Source organism: Patiria miniata, unplaced genomic scaffold (assembly GCF_015706575.1).
Source record: "Patiria miniata isolate m_02_andy unplaced genomic scaffold, ASM1570657v1 HiC_scaffold_3, whole genome shotgun sequence".
Lineage (NCBI taxonomy): Eukaryota > Metazoa > Echinodermata > Asteroidea > Valvatida > Asterinidae > Patiria > Patiria miniata.
In genome coordinates, this window is record NW_024037069.1 from 38,405,203 (window position 1) to 38,427,186 (window position 21,984).

A 21,984-nucleotide genomic window follows, 5' to 3' on the forward strand; every position below is an offset into this window, starting at 1 on the left:
TGTGTGTTCCGTTGCCAGCCCCCCCCCCCCAAATGGAAACCAAAGGCTATGTCGGTGTTTTTCTCTTGCTTGAAATAAATCTTTGCACCCTCCAAAACCGGTACATCAAGGATATATGTGATGTAGCATCCTACACCACATGTGCATTAGTCTGGCGCCGCTTGTTTCATGTTCATTCATGATGCATGTGTAGGCAATAAGTCAAGTCTCCATGCGAACGATGATAGCGGATTTCAATTTTCAGTCGTGTTATCACTACAGCTTATCCTATGAACTTTTGGATAAATTTTACAATATTTAGTAAACCTTTTGCAAACGAGTTGAAGTTTGTGCGCTCGGGGACCAGCTTTAGTAACCTTGCCTTATCTTGTTCTACACTTACGTGTAGTTGATACCTGATCATGCAGGAACCAGTATTTGCATGTTCTGCGTCCTCCTTAGACTCTGATGGTTGAGGAATACAAATTATGCGAAACACGAAGCAACATCAAAACATGAATTGATCTGAATTGAACACCGGTCACAACATAACGTCAAGAGTTGAAAGCTTTGAAAATTTGTTTGCAAAAGTGCTGTCAGAAAAGAAATTTAAAGTCTCTTTTCGCACAACTTGGTAAGCGTATCTGTTAGTGAAATAAAACTAAATATGAATTGATCTGAATGGGACACAAGTCACCACACGTAAGTCATGAGTTGAAAGCCTTGAACCATTGTTTACCAAAGAGCCAGTTAAGAAATGTTAACGTCTCATTTAAAGTAAATTTCTTAATGTAACCAAAGATTAAGGCAACTTGCAGCATTTTCTTTGGAGAATTGTTCATTGAATGATTTTTGCATAGAATATCTTCCTTAAAACAAACAATGCTTTTCCATCGCGATCTTAAAAAGTTTCTTGTTGGAATTTGTGGGCCTGAGAAGTTAACAGTGCTTCACTTTCCTCCCACTGGTAAGATCGGCAAAGGTTTGCTGAGTCAGTCGCAGCTCGACATCAGAAAACACGCTGTTTCTTGGCGTCGGGGGCGAGCTCCGGTGCACCCAAACGATCCCGGGAATCTTTGGCTGTAAGAAAAAAAAAGACCAGACAATTAAGTTCTTTTGTTGTTGAGAGCGGAAACAAGGAGACTGAGCATGTACAACTGTGCAAACTCCAAACTCCAAAAAAAAAAAAAAAGGTCATGAATCAACTACTATAAATAAATCAATGCTTAAAAAAGAGAGCAAATCAAATTCGCTCTTTGGCTAAGTGAATTAAAAATAATCTGGGACAGAATACATTCTGATTACTCCGAGGGCCAAGTCACATGAGGCAAATTTTCACAGGCAACTTGGCAACAACAGAATGTACTGCAAGCTTAAGTAACCCCCTCGAAAGAATGAAGTACACTTTCCAAAGCATTTTGGCAATTTTTGCGGAAAGTTACACAGAATTTGAATCTGCCTGTGGGTTTCTTCTTGGAGACTAAATGCCGGTTTAGACTCGGCGCTAACGCTAACTTGTGACGTCAGGGCAAGTTTTTGTGCTGGTGGCGAATTCACAAAAAGTTGAACACATTTCAATTCTGGCGAATTTCGCGGCAACTTTCGCTGCGAACGCTTCGTGACGTCAAATTCGCTTTGCATTTGCATGAAGTATGAACCGGCCTTAACTGGGAGAAGTTGCCTGTAAATTGCTGTGCGTCACACTGCCGTAACAACTCGGTCATGATCATTCCTCCACACCATACACATATGTAAATGTACTTTCCTGGCTGTCATAGGTAAGCGACAGAACACTGTATACAGTTCTTGTACAGAAACATCTTAAGGTGTGTCGAAGGAGCATTCAAGATTTGGCCATAAGCCTCGCCCACCTGTCATTGCTTTACATTTCTCATAGTGCTTGCCACAGGGACAGTCCCACGTACCACGACCACCTGACCAAACAACTTGGGGGGGGGGGGGGGGAATTTCACGGAGTTGCTAAGCACAAAAAATTTGCTTAGCACAAATCAAGTTTGGCTTATGAAAGCAGGTTACCAGCCAAAACTCCACGTGATGTATTTTGCTTGTGATTGGTATTCCGCTGTTGTTTGCTTAGCATGAAAATCACATGGAGTTTTGGTAACCTGCTTTTATAAGCCAGACTTATTTTTGTGCTTAGCAGCTCTGTGAAATTGGACACTGTCTGATTGACAGACAGGAAGGACTCGCCTCTAGCTAGCTTCTCCCGCTCTGTCTGTAATTCCTTCTCCAACTCTTTGACTGCACGAGCATCATCCTCCTGTAATCATTAAAAAACAAAACCCTCCAATTAGGCATAATAAGGCATAAATTATCCCTCTGTAATAACGGGGAAGTGTGGCTTAGTGGTTAGGATATGTGACTAATGATCAGAGGGTCAGGGGTTTGAATCCAGCTGCTGGCCGTATGTTGTGTCCTTGGGCAAGCCACTTCACCCCCACTTCCCTCTCTCAACCCAGGAGTATAGATTGGTATCAGCATTAGCTGGGGAGTAATCTGCGATGGATTTTTAATCGAACCATGATAAATAACAGGGGTGTGAGTGACCACTGATAAAAATAGCTGAAAACAGCTGAAAAAAGGTGTAAAAAAGCTGAGCTTTTGGAAATCTCCTATACTTTTGTACACTGCAAGTGAAGGAAAAAAAGCTGAAATCCAAAACAAAAACAGCTGAAATCAGCCATAAAGCTGAGATTTCACACCCCTGAAATAATCCAGCAGAATAACGAGTGGCACGGCACTTACCGCAGGGTCAGTCCACAGGGAACATTGAGTGCACTGGGTACATCCCTGGCCTGGATTGCGAGCGTGGCTACAGAAGTGGTTGTAATCAATGTTGGGCTTGCGACAAATGTAGCACATCTTGGCGCCACACCGACACGTCATCTGTGATATGAGATTGGGAACAAAATATATGGGGCTAAGTGACACGCTCTGCTAAACGCGTACGGCGACGCATACTGTACGCTTTGCATTCCCAGTTCATGTGCTCCAACACAACTTTCAGCTAAATAATGAAAGGTTTGCGGAAACACCATGTGCGAATAATTTCTCAAGTTCTGAAAAGAACCAGAGGTATAAACTCGACGTTCCAACGTTCCGGTCAGAGCATACTGACCGGAACGTTGAGTTTATACCTCTGGTTCTTTTCAGAACCATTCTCTTAGTTGAGAAATTATTCGCACATGGTGTTTCCGCAAACCTTTCATTATTTAGTATCTCCACCATGCAAAGCCTCAAATCTTACTTAACTTTAAGCTAGCATTTCATAGAATCCGTGTATGCGAATCTTTATTAAAACAATGAAAAACAGTAGTGTCTAATGAGATATCTTCTCAAGCAAAATTGCCTGTGACAGCAGTTTATTGGACCTCTGAATCAATTTCATTATCAATCTTCAACATTTTGCACGCGTGAGAAATGAAAAGGTTTTTCTGACCATATTTCATCATGTTACACGGTACGGCAAAACTCATCAGAGAGAGTTCTGAGTTTCAAGATATTACTAATGAAATTATAGTATATGCCGGCTGCGTACGATCCATGAGGATCGTACGCGGCCACCATGCACAAAATCATGGTTTGAGTAGAAAAAAAATTGTCGCTGGTACGATACTATGATTTCAAAACCCAATCGCTGACTTCCACATGGGAGCCATTTTCATGACTCTGAAACTATGGCTTGTGTGTTTATGGTCACCATTTGGTGCCTACAAGACAACAGAAGGAATCCTGTACTAACTTTTTATTTACAGAACTACAAATGGATGTATTCAAACCTTAACCCCACGCTTATCCACAAAATATGCGTATTTTTTCTTCCTTAGTTCTGGTGCAGGGATTATTCTTAATACAGAACTAAACTCGGCCATCAAGTTAAGCCTTTGGCGGTTAACAAATAGTAGAAAACTCAAAAACTTGTCTTGCTTTCCAACAAATGAACATCCTAACACAAAACCCCTGCCTGAGCATAATCAGTATACTTTCTTTCGATGGTCCAGGGAAAACACATTATGCCTGAGCAGCTCACAGGAAAGTCCCTGAAACTCCTAACCTTTGGACTTGAAAATGTGACTGACCCTCAACGTAAGACTCGACAACCTAGCATTGGTATGGTAGAGACACCAACTCACAGGCTTATTGAGTTTCTTTACCTTATTGCAGCCTTGGTCCTTCATAATCCCAGTCTTGCATCGGTGACAGGTTCGAATCTGAAGCTGGGACATCCTCTCCTCACTAGGGGGAAGGCACACAATGTCAGTGGGTAACAGGCTATCGACTGACAGTCAAAAGCTTTCAAGACATTACGTCATCACTGAGTGCAGAGCCAAGAGGTGATGTGCAAGTCTTGGAAGATCAACATCAGCCAACGTAATAAAAAAGTGGGTCGATAAAACTGGACTCTTTTGTACTTCAAAACTTACACGCAATTGTGACCAGTCAACACAATAATTCTTAAAAGCCTTATGTTAAGAATTAGTTCATCACAATATTATGGTAGAGCATTTTTCAGCGATTCTTCTTTTGTTATATCGTTCAGTTTTGTCATCTCAATAAACGCGGACATTACGATGGTGAAAAAGGTTGGCAGTTCGAATTGATTTCATTGTGTTGAAGTAAAATCTGCTAACGTCCGACTAATTTTGCTTGGTTGTGTCACGCATGGTGGGGGGGGGGGGGGGAGAAGATCGTACAACATGACAAAAACAAAAACCACAGGTTGGGGATTGTTAAGAATGTTGTTAAGATATTTTACTGGTGATAATTTTTTTATTTCTGCTATAATATCAAACAGGTAGAATAATCATCACAGGGATGGGTGAGGTATGGATAATATGAGAGAGGGTGATCTTACTAAGATAATCTCATGTTGGTCTCGGTTTTCTTCTCAACTTCCTCGCATCGTTTGCCAAAGTGTTCCTTCCAGTCTTCTCCACAGTGACGACAAGTTTCCTGAAAATTAAAACGTGAAGATTTATTGTACGTTTCAACTCATAGAATGTGTCATTGCACAGCTTTGGACACTGGTGGATAAGGTCAGCTTGGTCTGAAAACCACAACAAACAAATTATTCCAAGATTATTTCTCCCACCAAACCGGAACTCTTTCTCAGTATGCTTCTTCAAAAATGGGCAATGTACTAAGTGCATAGGGGCAATTCCAGGGTTACTCACGTTACATTTTCGTAACGTGAGTAACCGATTTTGTGCCTCTTGTTTATCATACATAACACATTTTTCTGGATGTCATCTTTGGTGCTAAGGTAGGTCTAGGTCTACTCTATCTATCATGGGGATAACAGTTATTAAACCTTTTCAGTAAGGTAATTACAGCCCAAGGAAACTCAAAAGTACATCAGAAATGTAACGTGAGTAACCATGGAATTGCCCATAGTATGGTTGGGTCAACACTCATCAGTGTTGAAGAACTTGTGATAGATCGTTACTTGTGATAGATCGTAACTTGTGACAGGACTTATGATGTACTAGTAATCCACTAGTAATGTACTTGTGATCCGCTTACGACATTCTTGTGCTCTATTTAAGATGTACTTGTGATCTTCTTATGATGTATTTGTACTAGAGCCTCACCTTCAAGCATTCAGCGTTCTGGCAAGAGAAGACCTTATCTCCCGGGTCTAAGACAGCAGCAAAGTCACAGTAAGGGCAGCGTACTAAGCCGTCCATGCTGGCTAACTGGATAGACTCCTCCTGGACACGCTCATCATATTTGGCAATGTCGGTGGAGGTCAGGACCTTCTCTAATTGATCTGAGTTTTAAAAGAAATCAGTAAAAGACAAAGAAAACAGATTAAAAGTTAATAATAGAGACCAAATATTAATGCACATTTTTTAAGTGCACATGTCCACCAGATATTGGATATCAGTTAATTTGTTTCTCGGGCACTGGTCAAAAGTCACAACTTTGCTGGTTCTTGTTCGCTGTTTGCCATGTTAACAATCTACTTCCACAAGCCTGCAAGAGGCAATGACACCAAATATTCCTTCATTATAGGGCAAGTTCGATCAAGGACCATAGTTAACCACAGTTTGACTAACTCTGACTGAACGCACGCTAGTTGACGATGGTTGGCCGAGTCTAGTCGACTATTCAGGACCAGCCTTAACAGGTTGGTGGCGATTTATAGCTGGTTACAAAAGCAATTTTTCATAGCATAGTGTGAGAAGAGACCAACTATCAACAAAAATGGCGGAAATACGAAAACTGAGTGGTAAAGTTCATTCTCACTGCATAATTTTTCCATGTTAGTTTATGATTCTGTCATTTTTGTCACCACTGTACAATAATAATGGCGATTACGTATTCCTAAACTACACAATCACTACTAATTCTGTAAATAAACAGAAACACCAAGTACTGAAACATTCTTAAGCCGATGTGCGACCGTCATTTTCTCACGGTCGTTGATATGACAATAGTTTGACTAGAGTCGTTCGCAATTCAACTTCAGTGCGCATGCGCAAGGTACGTCACAAATCACTAGTTAACTACTGGTCCTTAATCAAACTGGCCAATTGGTGCTCTTCTTATTTTCCCTGAAGAGGGGGCAATTGATCACAGAGTCCATATTTGTGAAGTGCTCTATCAAAACCAGATGCTTCTGGGCAGAGCTAGAAATGACGATACGACCATTAAAAATGAGTGTGGGGGCAGATTTTTTTTATTTTTTTATTTTTGTAGTTGTATTTTTGTGATCCTTAATACGTCAAAAATATACTGTTTAATTTTCCGACTGTAGTTTTGCCCGTGAATGTGATTTTTGCTACGATTCATAGATGTGTATGTGTCCAAAAAAAAGCATGACCAAAAATTTCTGTCAGGTAATTTCTCTTTTTTCCACATTGCAGTTGTTGAGCATGTAAACAGATTGGACTAAAAATGAAAAGAAGAAAAAAAAATTTCACCTCTAGGATAGGAGCTATCACAGCCATCGGTCATACACATCAGATGTGCCTTCCCCTGTCCATAGACAGCCTGCTTGGCGTACATCTGAAGGCACGACTCACAGAAGAGGTGACCGTCAAGACATTGGATCATCTTCTCAAAGGTGACCTCGGCGTAGCAGCAACCGCACTCGATCAGCTGACCCTCCTGCCACGGATACAAAGGGTTGAAAGAGAGTGTAGAACTGTCAATATTGGGTTTTGCCCTTCACTATAAATGTAGTGTATAATTGAGTCGTCCCAAAAATAAAAATAGAAAATTCATAAACTTTAAAAAGGAATTTAATTTTGCCAACTAGAAACCACCACTATAAACCCGATACATCCACACTTGAAATTATTGTGTCTTCCTCCTTAAAGGGAATATACATCATTTGCTTTTGCTGTAATTTTCAGAAATGGATGGAATTGGGGGGTTGGAAATATATAGCAAATATAGTTACACTGACTTTTTTGAGGTTTTGGGTTCGAAAATGCTAAAAAAACCAAGAAAAACAATCATTTTCCTGTAGTCTGGTTCCCTGACTCCATTTAAAAAGAAACAGAGCAGTTTACATATATTGGGGAATCGTAAGGTCAGGGAACCAGTCTAGCTGGTTTGTACCCGTTCATAGGTGTGTAATCGATTGCAAACAAGTGCGATGGTCAACTGGGGCCAGTATTTGAAAAAAAGCCAGTTTTTTCCAACGCTGATCGGCCGATCAGCGTTGGAAATTGATACAAAAATACCACTTTTCTTGAAAATGACAGTATACGAGGTGCCATGATTTTACAGGATGCTTTACACTGTCATTCACTAACAGTCCAGCAAGGTATTTCAAAATGATTTGGTAGTTTTATTTTTTGATGTTTGCAAATGTTGTATTTTGCCTTTAAGGAATTAAATTCCAAAAAAGTGACACTTACAGCTTCGTATTCGTTTTCATTCATGCTCAAAGCTAGCAACAAATCCTTTTCCTGTGAGAGAAGGGAAAAAACATAGAAAATGCACAAGTTGAATGTTCGCACATAAGTAATTGTACGGATAAAAAAGTTGATTACTTGAATGGAACACTTCAGAAATGTTCAGATTACTGAGGGCTCCTTTGGAGAGCAGTTTTTTTTAAAACTGAAACAGACCATCCTCATAAAAGATTACAATAAATAAACAAATAATCAAACAAAAATAAACCATTTGCAAGTAACAATGCCTTTTTGGGGATTAACTACGAATATCTTGTACACACGAAAAATTCAGAGGAACCCATTCATTGTTCTCAATGGCTGAGACACTACATATTTCTTCAAGAGGAACTTGCTTGAAGAAGTCTTGCCCTGAATCATGTCATATAACAACTGTAGTTCCCTCTTTTTCATTTCACATCTTTTCTTCTACATGTCAACAGTTACATTTAATTAGCAATCGATAGCTGCTTACCAGAGCACTATTCTTAACGTATTGCTGGTAGAAGTCCATTTGTCGCTGCAGTTCCGGCGAGGGTTTAAGTTGGCCCTGGTAGAACAGATGCCTAAGCCCTTTCAGCAGGTGAATCACGACATTTGATTTGGCCTCCTTTCCTTCAGAGTCTAAATGGCAAGAAAAAAAGTGACAAAAGCAATCGTGTAATTCTTGGGACTAAATACTTTATGGAAAAGAAATATGTATTTTAAAGCTGTGGTGATAGCAAGTAAAAATATAATAAATATAGTCACTCTTTATGTTAATCCTAACCCTGCCAGACCCAACACAGTACATCAGGTGGAAAAAAACCCACTTTAATGCATTCATCTACAACACCAGTGCATAAATGGCCAGCTCTGAAACAAAGAGAGTTAAGTCCCATTGAACAATGCTACAGTTGTATCCCTCTGCATGCGGTGACCACAGACTCTGAGGCAGTGTGGCCTTGAGACTTTTGGCCTGATGGATCTTGCTACATTTGGCAGGCTTGTCACTTAGTCAAGTGTTGCATGTTGCTACCTTTGGCAGGGTTCTAGCAAACATACCCTGGAGGGTTTTAATAATGCAACAAAATCAATTTTTTTTTAATTTTGATGTTTGATGTAACCCTGAGAAATACACTTTCCAAAACAATTTTGGAAAACTCCTGAGCACTGGCACCTGAAGAATAAGCACTGCAGTGCCAATCAATAGGGCCTGATCATATGTGACCTGTTCTGTCAAAATCAGACTTTTCTGGGCAAAAGGTCAAAAATGAGATTTTAGCATATTGTTAAAACATGTTCTTTTTCTTTTTAATAGGTGGTTTAATTTTGAAATCGGTCATTCCTGGGCAGAGTTATGCTGTTTTGAAGTTCATTGTGTCGAAAAGTAGAAAACGGAGAAAATGGCCACGAACATCACAAAACAGTAATTTCTTTAACTGATATAGCTTAACAAATCATCCAAAATACTATATTTAGAGTTCAAATTAGGGTTTCAAACTTTTATAGTATATTTTAGACATGTTCAGGATTACAGATATGCAAAAATGTGAAAATCGAAAAAAAAATCACCCCCGCAGCATTTTTTGGCCCTATCTTAATTTCAACCTCTGCCAAGAAGCATCTGCTTTTGACAGAACAGGTCACATATGACGTCCAAGTGCCATGTGATCATCTAGTTTTCCCATGACCGTCAACCACTGCACCAGGCAAGTGTTTGCTTTTTAGCAACAACATCGTGCATTGTAAACTAGACAGTAGGACTTGCACATATTTTTCAAATGGCATAATGGTCACTGCCGGTGAAGTGAACGGTTGCCATAATTGTGCCGCCCCAGCACTGGATGTTGGCTCCACGTTCGTCTCACAGTTTGTGCCATTCATCGCAGCTTGGAAGGCTTGCGCGCAGTGCAATATGACCTTGGCCTAGGATTTAAAAATGGAGGGGCCTGCATCATGCCACCGCCTTTCACCAGACTCACTTTTGATGGTGATTTGAACCCGGACTTTTCGCTCGTGGTGCTGTGCGTACTTGACCCTGGGTAAGATTTTCTGGATGGCTGCGTTGGAGCGGAGGATTTCTTCAAGACACACTCTGGTTGGAGCGTAGTGGTAGCCGTGCAGCGTCCAGACTGCCTTGATGGTGTCCAAGGACAGCTGGGATAAAAAAAATAATCATGAAATGAACATTGCATTGAAACCTTTCACACACCAATACCTTCGAATGTTTGAATTTTAGGTCCATTAACCCTTTCCTTACCATGGGCGACTTTTGACAAGAAGAACCCCCCTGCTGGTTCCCATGGGCGACTTTAGTCGACCAGGAAACCACACACAGAACACCCTCAACACAGATATATTCACTACTTTTCAGAAAGGCGGCATGTTGATATGTTTGGCCGTCCATACATCAACCATATACCAGCTGAAAGAGTATGTTCGGATCGTTCTAATGGTGTAGTTTATTCATAGTGTTGCCATTACAAAAAAATGAGAAAAGTGCTTCAGAAGTATCCACGCACAAATGGAGGTATGGAGTGCCATTTGGTCATGTGGTGAAATGGCTTGCAGTTTGATAAATGGAACCAGATGAACAAACAGGCATAACTTTCTTATATTTACACATATGGACTTCATTTTTACATCACATACAAGAGTAAGGTTCAAAGAACAAACTTTACACACAACACCTATGATTTAAATCACTCCTTGGCAGTGAAAATCTGGGTTGAAAAAAGTGAGTTTTGGACTTGTGGTCATTTTGTTCACGCTCTAGTGATTTCCGCATGACTGAGCAAACAATTTGGTCCTGGGGAGAGCCAAGTCAATAAACAATGTGGTCATGAAAGGGTTAAATGTATGTTCATAGTCGTTTTGTGCAGCATACATGTAAATGTAAGAATTCAAGCGTTAAGTTAATCCATGCCAAACCATTTTTAAATGAAACTGGGGATTCTGTTCTTTTCTGAAAAATGTTGTAAGACGAAGTTGGGACAGCTAAGGTTAAAAACAAACAATGCAATAGGATGTCTCAAAATCTGTAGAAGTGCTTCTAATTAATCTTTCATGGCATATGTGTGAAGCACCTAAAAAAGAAATTAAAATAATGAAAAAAATTATTAACTGCCTTTTTATTTTGGTAAATCCAATGATTCTTGTTCGATCGACTGAGCACTTACCATTCGAAAGTCGTTCTGCAATTGCAGCACGACACACTGGGTATCGTATCTGGGTGCTTGGATCTTGTAGTAGTCTTTTATATAGTCAACTTTCTCCCCCTGCGATTTAACAGCAAATATCATTTCAAGTCAAATTATAAACGTGCATACACACTTTCTACATTGTTATTATCAAAATCGTTCATTCAAATACTCTCCATTTTGGGGGTGTATATTTGCAGCGAATGTCTGTTTCACTCCCGAAACCACAAATTGTCTGCCAAAAAGCAGCGCTTTAGTAGTCAATTGTTAGGGACCGTGACCATTCAGCCCTGGTATGAAAAGGGCCCCCCGGTACCTCGTCCGGTCTAGAGCCAGTCCGGTCTTCAGCCCAGTCTCGTCCGGTACATGGTCCTGTCTGACCAGAAGTTTTGAAGTCAGTCAGGCGCATCAATTTATTGCCCTTCAGAGAACGTCCAGAGCAGAACAATAGCAGACTTACCGGATTAAAGATAAAATCCTTCCATAACGCCTTGGTAATTTACGGTCCCATTGTGCGCGAAACCGCATGGCAGGGGTTTTGATCTGTGCCGACGAAAGTGTTCTATTGTTTCGCGCCGAGAGACGAAAACCACAAGCGGGTTTCTTCTGGGATATATTACATGTGTCAATACTTGCAAACAATAGACCCCAGGATAGAGGAGTTCCTGATTAGCAACCGGATCAGCTCCTGGGCCGGTAGCTGGGACGGTACGAGAGGACTTCTTGGGAGGGGACGAGCTTACTGGGGGGCCCTTTTCATACCGGGGCTGAATGGTCACGGGCCCTTAAATCTTGAAAGACAGTAAGGCTGTGCCATATCGAATATCGAATATTCGATCATCATACAATGTAAATGCAAATTTTACATTATGAATATCAGGAAAATGTGAGTGGTACCTAGGAGATGATGGAAATAAAAATATCCATGATGTTAATTTGAGTGAAGAAGAAGTGTTGTATTATTGTGTGTCAAATACCACACTTCTGTTGAAAGCCACAAATTCAGAGGTTGGATGAGGTATACATGTGTAAACTCAAATATCTCTTTTAAACAATCAGTCGAATGATAGACACCACATTACACTAGGGGGCGCTCTTCAGGATAAAGATGTATATCAATATGCATACTCGCGCTAACATCAAACAGGCGCATTTTTACAGGTTTTGTACTTTGTTTCTCCACTTTTCAGTGCCATAGAATAACTTTTAGTGGTTGGGATGTTTGAAAAATACCTCAAAATCCGCATTTTTGTCCACATCACAAAAAGGGGGGGGGGGGGGGGGAAATGATTCAATAGCCCATCCCCCTCCCCCCTGGGATTTACGCCCCTGTCTGGGAACCAAACTACGCCCATTGCAGCGATATTTTGCGTGCGTGGAGCCAGTAACCGGTACGATACGCACAACATTTGCCCACTTGAAACCAAGTCTACGTACAAGTTAGAACAATCCAGTACTAAATTATTTGAAAAGGCAACGCTCTGAAAGAGAGAAAAAAAGAGTCAAGGGGGTCACAGACCTCTGCTTTGGTCTTGGTTGGCTTGGCGGGCGCTTCCTGCTTCTTGGCTCGTGGGTAGGTGGGGTTCTCTAAGAGATGATTGCAGACCAGATTGATGGGTGCAGGGTAATCCTTCATTTCTTCTAGTCGGGTCACGACAAAGGCTGGGTCGGCCTCTGGGAACAACACCAACTACTCATGGAGAAAAAAAAAAAAAAATTTTAATACTTTTTTTTAAAATCCAAAAGGCTTTCCAAAAGTTCCAAAATCTTCCAGGCGGATTTGGAAGATTAAGGCTGAATGGCAAAAAGTGTTGGTTGATTTTGGTGGATGTATTGTGTCGAGTTAGTAGGTTGTACCCAACATTGTTTATGTTCAGTCATACACAATTGAGCCCTGCGTTATTCTCTATATCATCAGCACTGCTTCTGGATGTCATTTGCCTGCCTCAACCAAGGGAGGATTTTGAACGATTGAGGATGGTTTGTACTCAAAAGGAATAAAGGGGTTAGGCTTAATCTGTCCTGCTTAATATCTTTTTCCAAATTTACATGTAGCAAATCTGCTCCTACTGCTGACTGTTGGATTTGGGATTTTTAGGGTAGCTGAGGTTGAGGGACACGTCTATTTTTATCCCCAATCTTCCCAAATCCTCTTTTTCAAAATGGAGGATTTTGCAGGATTGAGGTTGTATGCAATTTTTGCATGGAGGCAGAGGGGTAATTCCACGGCTACTCACGTTACATTTTCGTAATGTGAGTAGCCGATTTTGTGTGTCTTGTTTATCATACATAACACATTTTTCTGGATGTCATCTTTGGTGCTAAGGTAGGTCTAGGTCTACTCTATCTATCATGGGGATAACAGTTATTAAACCTTTTCAGTAAGGTAATTACAGTCCAAGGAAACTCAAAAGTACATCAGAAATGTAATGTGAGTAACCATGTGAGTAACCATGGATTGGAGGATTTTGCAGGATTGAGGTTGCATCTTAGTAAAAATATCTAGTAGGAAGGTAGGGTTATCAAAGGGAAATAGTACGTAACAGGCACTTGAAACAGGCATGAAAAACATGTTTTTAAGATGTTTGGTTGAAAAGTTACATACCACTTCTGCTTTCATCTCTTCTACACTCTTTCCACTTCCAGGTTGGTTCGCCTGGGCAGGGACGTCTTGTGGTGGCTGATAAAAGGGGGCTGGTGGCGCCACTGGTTGTATCACTGGTGGTGGCTCTGGAATTGGCACTTGGGGTGGGGGAATGCCTGCCTGTGCAGCCAGGTTGAGTGGCTGAAATTGAGGTTGATGAACAGTTACCGGAAGCAGGGGGTTGGCAAATGGTTGTATCACTGGTTCTGCCTGTGGGTTTGGCACGTAGGGCGGCAGGACACGTCCTGGTGCGAATGGGCTTGGGACTCCAATTTGAGGTGGTTGAATTGTTACTGGAGGAAGGGGGTTTGCAACTGGTTGTATCACCGGTAGTGCCGGTGGGTTTGGCACGTAGGGCTGGGGGGTATCACGTGGTGCAAATGGGTTAAGGACCGGTAGTGCCGGTGGGTCTGGCATGTAGGGCTGGGGGGGATCACGTGGTGCAAATAGGTTTTGGAACGGTTGGTTAGTAACAACTGGCAAGGGGTTGGTCACTGTTTGTGTCACCATTTGCGGCTGTGGTTTCGGCATGAAGGGTGAGGGCATGTGTTCCTGTGCTTTCGGCACGAAGGGTGAGGGGAAGTTTCCTTGTGCTTTCGCCACGAAGGGTGGGGGGATGTGTCCTGGTGCAGCCCGATTGCTGAGTTGTGGTGAAGGTTTTGGCACAGTGGTTTCTGCAGCATTTCTTACGGAGGCTTGTTGATTTGTTGAAGCCTGACTAGTGCGCTGCACCTGGGGCGGGTGTGAAGGTCTAACAGTTGACACTGATGAGATCGTGGCTACGTTTGCCGCTTCCTGTGCCAATGATTTTGACACAGGGGCTGTTGGTTGATGCTTGGGGACACTTGATGGATCCGCCAGGGTTGAAGCAGTCTTTGTTTTTGGTTTCTCCACGGGCAAGGAATTTGAGGCACCGGAGGAAGCCACAGACAGACGAAAAGTCTGTCCTGAGGGTCTCTGATGAGATGTTCCTGCCTGTGTCTGGGCAGTGGAAAGTGTAGCCTGCTTGGCAGGAGCATGAGTCTGGAATATGGGTTTGGATGGTAACGAGGGGGACTGGTGTTTGGTTCTCGGTGTTGGCAATGCAGGCTGACCGGGCCGACTCACAAGCGAACTAGTTGGCCTGGCTGGCTGTGTGGGCCCGACAGACGTAGCGGCAGGCTTGGTAGATGTAGAAGATGTCGCTGGTGGTATCCCAGATGTTGGTTTCTTGTACAATCTCTGGGTGTACGTTTGGTTGGATTTCAGGATGGCATAGGCATGCTGGAAAGAGCTCTGGGCACCAGTTGCAGAGGTGGAGGGTTGTGGAGTTGCGCCAGACCTCGTCTGAGAATCAACAGGCCTGGAAGAGGATGTACTACCTCTTTCGTAGTCAGTTTTTGTCTTGGCCTTAGCAGCAGCTTGTGATGTGAGACTTGATGTAGATCGCCATCCAGAGAAACTGGCCGTGGTTGCTCCAAGCTTCGTAGGAGTGGAAGATTTGCTGGAGGCCTTCGTCTTGAGGGACTGATAAAACAGTTCTAACATCTCACTGGATTAAAAAAATAATAATACATATTGAAAGAGATAGTCAAATAATGTATGAAATGTGTCTTATTCTGCTGTTTGTTCTTGTAGTCACTATTGGCAAAAACTCATTTGAGACATTCAAGAAGGGGTTAAATCTTGGGACAGTGATGGATTTGTGATGTTCCTAACATCTGTGTGCTAATATTCAGTGGTCTCTCATCACTATGGTCATACTGCCCTGAAGCCTCTCTGTCATGCCCCTCTCTGTCGTGCCTCTCTGACACGCATCTGGCCGCGAAAAATCTACCAATAGATTTGAGCCGTTGGAAAGCTTACGCTAGCGGGTATTTGTTGAAATTGCAAGTTTAATTAATGTGAAACATTAATGTGAAAGTGAGGAAAGCAAATGGTGGTTACAAGACAGCATCATTGAATTCAATTTTTCTTCAGATCAAATCTGCCCGATTATATTGATAATATTTGGATGGCTTTTTTTTCGGGGGCTACAAGAATAAATTGCACCCGCTATAACAATATTGCACTCGCCCAGGACTTTTGCAATATTGGTAAAGCTGGTGCAATTTATTCTTGTATCCCCCTGAAAGCCATCCAATATATAGACTGTGTCCACAACGGGCTCACAGATCCCCGCTACGGCTACGTCTATCATCAGCATGAAGCTGTAATCGCTGAAGACCTAGACAATAGCTCAAGAAAGGAGATGCAGATGATGCCTTACCTTGACTTTTTGGGTGGTTGTGCACTGGTGTCTTTCTTAACATCTTGCACAGGAGTCTCTGTAGTCGAATTTACTGAGTCCTGTTGCTTCTCCTTAGCTTTCTGGGCACCAGAGTCGGTTGCTTTGAATTCATTGACAGACGAACTAATTTCTTCTGTTCTTGAACCCGGTGAGGTGCTATGCCTGGCGCCTGGGCTCTGAGTTCCCGAGGCTGAGACGGGTTGGCCGCTGTTACTTGGGGATTCAGTCTGTTCAAAAGCCTGGGTTGTCGCTAGAGGAGATCCCAGTCCTTGATGAGACGGCAAGGTCCTATGGGGTTGGTCATTTCTGAGATTGGACTCTTGCAGACAGTTGGGCGAAGGGTATGCCTGACAGTCGCTGCACGGACATCTGGACATAGTAGACGGAGCCTGGGAGGCCATCCTACGGTGATGTGTTGTCCCTGTTCCATTACTGGGGCTCGCCCAGGCCTGATGCTGGACTGCAGATGACGTGGCAGATGCATCAAGCTTTGGGGAAGACCTCTGCTTGTGAGCTGCTTCCCAAGACACTGGGGCTCCTGTGGCCTCCACAGTGACGTCTGAAATTTTAACAGAGGGCTTCTGAGATGCGACAACTGACGAGTCTGGGGTCCCGATACCACTGTCCGTTGTCCTCAGATTGGATATCCATGGGTTGGTGACAAGCATGTCAGTTGCTTCAGGTTTCAAATCGGAACCTGTTACACCATCACTGGCCACTTGGCCACTGTTATTCCGATTCAAGTCTGACGATGGCTTATCTTGAGCGTTGCGATTGACATCAACGTTGTCTTTGGTGGGATTGGCCTCAAACAAATCAGGCGTCGTACTGAAATCAGTGAATCCTTCAGTCCTGGTAGTTTTCTTGGATCCAAGAAAATCTGACAAGAAGTAAAACCGAAAAGTATAATCATATATAATCTGTTACATAAAACTTTATATAGACACACTAATTATTTCTTTTTGAAATTAATCCATCACTGCGTCAGTAATTCCGTCACCATTTGTTTGGTTGGACTATAAATCAAAAACAGTTTTGTTCAGATGAAGGCCTACCTGCAGAAGATGCAGGAGGCCCAGGAGCATAAAATCTAAGCCAAATACCTAAAACGAAATCCATGCAACCAGCTAGAAATATCGAAACACGAAGAATGCCACCCAGGATTTTCGCAAAAAATATATAACTAAAAAGGGAAATATTGTTAAAAAAATGCTTGAATGCCTAAAAAAAAAAACATTTAGAGAAATTAATAAAATTGGCTGATTTACAATTTTTTTTCTGAACTGATTGGTTGTGTTTTGGTCTCATCAAATACTTGACAAAGCACTTGATCAAAAACAAATTCTTTCTGCTAAAAAAAAAAAATTAAAAAATTAAACGATTGTCAAAAGCAGATTTTAAATTGAGCATGAAAGTTTGTTTCCTGTCCCATTATTATATCAAGTACATACCTTTTTGGGACTTGAGTTACAGAGCTCGAATCAGGAGGTTGGGACACCATCACGGTGTCTATATCAACTGGCGTTGTTGAGGCCTCACGTGACCCATCACGTGACCCATCACGTGACCAGGCTTGGTTTTATATTATTTCAATCTTAAAAGGGTCCATGAAATGAATTTACCCTTGTGCATATTTGTAGCAAATGTATCACATTTACCATGTTTACATTTCAATGTTTCACACTTTTCCTAACAACTGGGCGGGTGTCCCTTTTATAGAACACACTCTGTGGATTAGGGTTTTTCTCTTCAAAGAAAAACACAGATCATGCAATGTACATGTACAGTACACTTGCCTAGGACTCATTCTCAGCTGATATTCACTCAGCACATACAAAGCTCATAAGGTAAGCTCTATGTTCTGTTTTGTATCTCAGTGAAATTGGGCCCCTTGTTGGACTTGATGTGAATGCCACTTACCATTTGTAAGGTCGATGTAACTCTCAGAGTCTCCTGCTCTTGTGTCGGCGTTGCTCGTAAAAATGGCAGAGTTGAGCAACTCGTCGATGCAGCTGTTCGTCAGTCGGTTCTGGTCCAGGGGATCGGCTAGGAGTCGGCTCTGCCTTACGACAATCTCTTTGATCATGGTCTCTAGCAGGTACGGGAACATCGGCTTCAGGTAGGCCACAATGTCATCTTGAAGGACCTGCGCAGCCGATTTCTCCACTGCGTCCCTGTGGTAGAGAACAAGTTCATGCGGGTGGTTCAAGGGTGATCTGATTCCAGAAATGCTTGAGGCCGACCTACATGTACAAACATAAGTCCAAACATTTGGGATTTCACCCATTTGATTTTTTTAGGCTACATATCTTGATTTATTTCAGCAAATCTTAAATGTCACTAGAAACCCCAAAATCCAACTTTGATGATATAAATTTAGTGGATATTATGCCGGATATGGCTTTCTGTAAATAAACGATGTTAAGCTGGAGAGATCTTAAAGTACCCTATTTGACGCGTAGACGAGTTAGGCCTACATTATAATATATTAAATTACCACCATGTTAAATGCACTACTGAGACCTTCAGAGGTCTAGTTATCCAAAAATCATGGAAATTCGGCAACGAATTCCCACCGTTTTGAAAAAGCATGGCGTCTCTGATATTTACCAGACTGTTTCCTGGCCACTCTAATAACAGTCAAAAGGCCCATGGGGTCTGGGAACCAGACAAGAGCTTTAATCATCTACTGAGCGTGCGTCAACTTTGGCAAAGCGCACCGCGGCTGTTGCCTGTCATTCCAAACTCTTTGAAGCCCTCTGCAGTGAAGCGTGCCCTCTTGTGTGCGCTCTTCATCAGCGGCCGCGTATTGCATCCAGTTACTTTACAGAGCTCCAAAGATTCTGGAATGACAGGCAACAGCCGCGGTGCGTTTTGCCAAAGTTGACGCACGCTCAGTAGACGATTAAAGCTCTTGTCTGGTTCCCTGACCCCATTGGCCTTTTGACTTTCATTAGGGTGGCCGGGGAAACAGTCTGGTAAATATCAGAGACGCCATGCTTTTTCAAAACCGTCGGAATTCGTTGCCAAATTACCATGATTTTTGGATTGTAACCAGACCTCTGAAGGTACTGAATTCATTTTGTGCTATTTAGCAGTCATAGGCCTACTATAGCTCGGTTGATTTTCTGCTGACAAAATATGTTTGATCTTAAATTGATTTTCGGCTCCCCTAGCAACGGGAGCATCCACGCACAGGCCTTATGACTTATGTGCCAGTGTGACTGATAATCATGATAATACAGAGGTAGTCCAGTATTTCAGTCACATTTATGGGACTAAGCTTCCGCAAGTTGTTTCAAGGCAGTGGATATTTTGCCGGAGACGGCAAACCTTTAGTAAACGTTAGTTTGCCGGATATGCACTGAACATGCACAGTTACTGTTTTTTTTGTACTCGAACATTTTCCGGTGACAAATTTTGGTCTGGCTCCATGCCAATATTATCGTTGTAACCTCGTATTCACAAGATGGGATTCAGACCATTTTATAATTTCGGACTTTATTTCCCTTTTAAAAAAAATCCTCCAGAGCCACAAATCTGAAAAAGAAAATGTAATACTCTGCAATAAAATGTTTGAGACATGTTAAAATAATAAAAGAAGAATATTCTTATTTATTTGGGGATAGGAAAAAAACCTTAAAAATGTGGCGGGGCTCGGGATCGAACCCGAGTCATCCCGCTCACTAGAGCCTTTGCTTAACCACTACACCAAACGTGCTTCACAACTTTTGGTGGGAATTTAATACATCTTATAATTCAGCCCTATCTTAAAGAGTACAGCGCCCTCTGTTGATATGGATTGCCGCCAGCAAACCTTTAGTAAACGTTAGTTTGCCGTCATTACCTCCGGCAAAATATCCACTATCTTGTTTCAATCGTCAATTAAGCACCATTGATATAAATCAATATTACTGGATTATTCAATATTATTTTGATATCGATATCGCCGATAGCAATTTTTTAAGAAATATAAAAATTTTCTTAATTGAGGAATCATATCAGAAATATGATCAAAATATGTCAGATTATCGTCAAAATAAATATGGTAGTGGATGTTTTGCCGGAGGTAATGACGGCAAACTAACGATTACTAAAGGTTTGCCGGCGGCAATCCATACCAACAGAGGGCGCTGTACTCTTTAAAATAGGGCTGAATTATAAGATGTATTAATTCCCACCAAAAGTTGTGAAGCACGTTTGGTGTAGTGGTTAAGCAAAGGCTCCAGAAAGCGGGATTACTCGCGTTCGAGTCCGACCGCACCACATTTTTAAGTTTTTTTTTCTCATCCCCAAATAAATAAGAATATTCTTCTTTTATTATTTTAACATGTCTCAAACATTTTTTGCAGAGTATTACATTTTCTTTTTCAGATTTGTGGCTCTGGAGGATTTTTTTTAAAAGGGAAATAAAGTCCGAAATTATAAAATGGTCTGAATCCCATCTTGTGAATAAGAGGTAACAACAATAATTTTGGCATGGAGCCAGACTAAAACTTGTCACCAGAAAATGTTTAAGTACATTGTACAAAAAAACAGTAACTGCGCATGTTCAGTGCATATCCGGCAAACTAACGTTTACTAAAGGTTTGCCGTCTCCGGCAACATATACACTGCCAATAAATATCCCGTTTGTGCAAGTTAATGTCAGTGTAACGTTTGCTGTAGACTATGATAATGAAATAAAACTCGGCAGCTAGTTCTGCTTGTATTTTGTAACTCAAAAGAATGAGACATGATGAGAAGTTGCACCCTGACACCACATTTTTATTTTTTCATCATCATCTCAATGAAGGTCAGTCATCCGTCATGTCCGTAACGGTAAAGTGTTGGTTTTTTGCGGACGTGTAAGAAACCACATTTTGTGCATTTATGATTGGTCATCGCTGTTTGCGAGCAGTGCTGTGTAGGTGTGTCTCATAAAGTCATATTCATAACACTAGTCGACTAGACACACACAACGTGTATCGTACATCATGTACATTGACTGAAAACGACAGGCATGACAGGAAAAACGTATTCGAACTCTGTCAATTGTCTGTCGTGTTCTATGTAAACAACCTGGTTTTTTCGTCTTCTCTCCGGAATGGTAAGACGGTAGGTTGGTTCCTTTCAACCAGATGTTTTAGATACGATACGTAAACAATCCAAAACATGAAATTTTCGGGGATTTCAGGACCTAGACCTAGCGTAGTGCCCCTTTTTTTTTTGCACGTGAGCTGTTTCGATCAACTTCGCAAATAGGAAAAAAATCAACGATAAAACACATAAATGTTAGTATTCAGATTTCTCACCTGATCAGTACATCTTTACTGTCAATCGCGTCCATGGTGCATTGCCTGACGACCTTCACTTTACAACAAAAAAGACGAAGATTTAGCTCAATATTTTGAGCCACAACCTTACGTCGAATTTGGCGCGCCTCATAACATGCATGGCGCACAAACCAGCCCAATCTGCCTATTTACTTGTGTACAACAGACCGCAAATTTGGGCGTGTAGTTACACTTCTTTCGGCGCCTCAGAAACTCGATGAACCTCTTTCTCAGTAGTCTGAAATTATCTGATACTTTTGGCGCGTTGATAAACCTCGTACACCAGGCTTGTTTTGGCTTGTTGGTGACGTCATATTCACACGCGGGGATTCCCAGAAAAACGAACATTACAAACATCGGCTTCATTTGCGTAAAGGCTATATGCATTTAATCATTTGGAAGCCGCCAATGTTAAAACCAAAAGGCAAATACTCTAACTTGTGGTCTCATGTTAAAGATGTTGATGTTATGGAAGTAAAACATGGACACATGTCATTGTGTATCGAGCCGGAGTCCTCCATGTCAGGGGCATATAATTTACTGAAGCCCAAGCTCAAACGAAGGCGAGGTTTTGCATGCGGCGCAAGACCATTTTTCGCTTCCGGGTTGGGTTGGGCTGAAACTCAATGCAACTTAGCGAATTTAAGCGCTTAGCCAAATTCAGCTG

At 41.8% G+C, this 21,984-nt stretch overlaps 1 protein-coding gene across 1 annotated transcript; it reads right to left on the reverse strand.

Annotated features, from left to right (window-relative positions):
* Positions 1 to 21,579, reverse strand: LOC119737681. Its single transcript, XM_038212218.1, has 16 exons — positions 21,297 to 21,579; positions 17,923 to 18,176; positions 15,982 to 16,882; positions 13,695 to 15,264; positions 12,609 to 12,779; positions 11,069 to 11,167; positions 9,872 to 10,046; positions 8,383 to 8,531; positions 7,872 to 7,922; positions 6,927 to 7,113; positions 5,592 to 5,770; positions 4,856 to 4,953; positions 4,155 to 4,236; positions 2,746 to 2,886; positions 2,191 to 2,260; positions 1 to 1,059 (listed from the first exon to the last, which is right to left on the reverse strand). The coding sequence occupies exons 1-16, from the start codon at positions 21,329 to 21,331 to the stop codon at positions 989 to 991; spliced, it is 4,233 nt and encodes a 1,410-aa protein (XP_038068146.1). The 5' UTR covers positions 21,332 to 21,579; the 3' UTR covers positions 1 to 988.
* Positions 21,580 to 21,984: the final 405 nt, after the last annotated feature.